The sequence below is a fragment of the Sinocyclocheilus anshuiensis genome, unplaced genomic scaffold (genome assembly GCF_001515605.1).
Source record: "Sinocyclocheilus anshuiensis isolate Anshui unplaced genomic scaffold, SAMN03320099.WGS_v1.1 scaffold267, whole genome shotgun sequence".
Taxonomy (NCBI): Eukaryota; Metazoa; Chordata; class Actinopteri; order Cypriniformes; family Cyprinidae; genus Sinocyclocheilus; species Sinocyclocheilus anshuiensis.
The window spans coordinates 2,997,505-2,998,600 of record NW_015552637.1 but is presented as its reverse complement, the minus strand read 5'-3'; the positions used below and the strand labels follow the sequence as shown (position 1 = coordinate 2,998,600).

Here is a 1,096-nt window from a genome sequence, read left to right as displayed (position 1 = left end):
AAAAGTATACTTTCCTATTTTTAGTTTAAAAGAAGTATACTAATAGCACACTTGAATAAACTTCTTTTTCGTAAGGTTTAGTATCACACTTGCAAGATGTTCCCATAAATATGAAATATGAAGACATTACTTGAAATGAATATTACAATATTTAGGCCTATATAAGCTTCCCTTACTATATTAAAAAACTGTATTAGCCTATGTTGTTTTAAACCCTACGAATTTACGAACTCAAAACTAGCCAGTAAACATAATTGGCCATACTCTTCAAAACAGTAATTTGGTGTTAACTTCAAACAGTGCGTTATTTGCACATAAATGTTGCTTCAATAATTTTTCCCCTCAGGCATTTTCACTGTACACGGCTATCGACGCGACGTGACGCGTCTGTCGCGCGTTTAATCCTGACGTCGCAGGCAGTCGACCAATCACAGTCTTTGTTTCCGTCAGCATTCCATCACTTGCAGCGTAGAGAAGAGAGCGTTTTGGTCGCGTCGCGTCACGTTGCGTGCGTAAATCATGTAGCGCAACAAACGGCGAAAAGTTCAGCAGCTGCTGTCACTTTCAGTTCCTGCTTCTGCTCGCGTGTTTCACAGTCTCCTCTGGGCAAATGACTCGGCGTTATTGCGTTTTTATTGCTTTTTAAATGTTTATGCTTTGGGGAAGATCTGAATATGGATTATATTCAGTCGTTCAGAGACGCGATCACTGGTAAAATCTGGCCTGTTACCGTGAGAGAAGTTCAGTTTAAAGACTACTCTGATGCAGAAACGCCTCTGGAGAACGCGCATGAAACACACACTGCAGGTATTAGTTTTGTGTTCCTCTCAAAAGTTTTACAAACGGGTTGAAATGTAACAGTTGTTGCGCGCCTGTAAATATTGACGGTCAGTTTTTACGTGTCAGCTGCTCTCCTGTGTATTTGCATTGCATTTGACTGTTGAACTTTTGTGTTAAGAGTTCATATCCTGGCTTTACAGTACACGTAGAAGCATTTGGTATTGTACAGTTTATTTCTGCGTTGTTGCTCTAGTTTTGTTTGCTCAGATTCTGCTGACACATTCATGGTTCCTTATTCATTATTTATATATATATA

General features: G+C 39.2%; 1 protein-coding gene across 8 annotated transcripts in view; it reads left to right on the top strand.

The window, feature by feature from the left end:
- Positions 1-1,096, top strand: part of LOC107666800 (oxidation resistance protein 1-like) — a 172,470-nt gene that overhangs the window by 104,878 nt on the left and 66,496 nt on the right. The window contains exon 1 of one of the 8 annotated variants that reach the window (XM_016458250.1): positions 522-807. The exons of the other annotated variants lie outside the window; for them this stretch is intronic. Within the exon in view, the coding sequence (XP_016313736.1) occupies positions 675-807 (133 nt within the window). The 5' untranslated portion in view covers positions 522-674. Of the gene's footprint in view, positions 1-521; positions 808-1,096 lie in introns of those variants that run through there. 8 annotated transcript variants of the gene reach the window in all.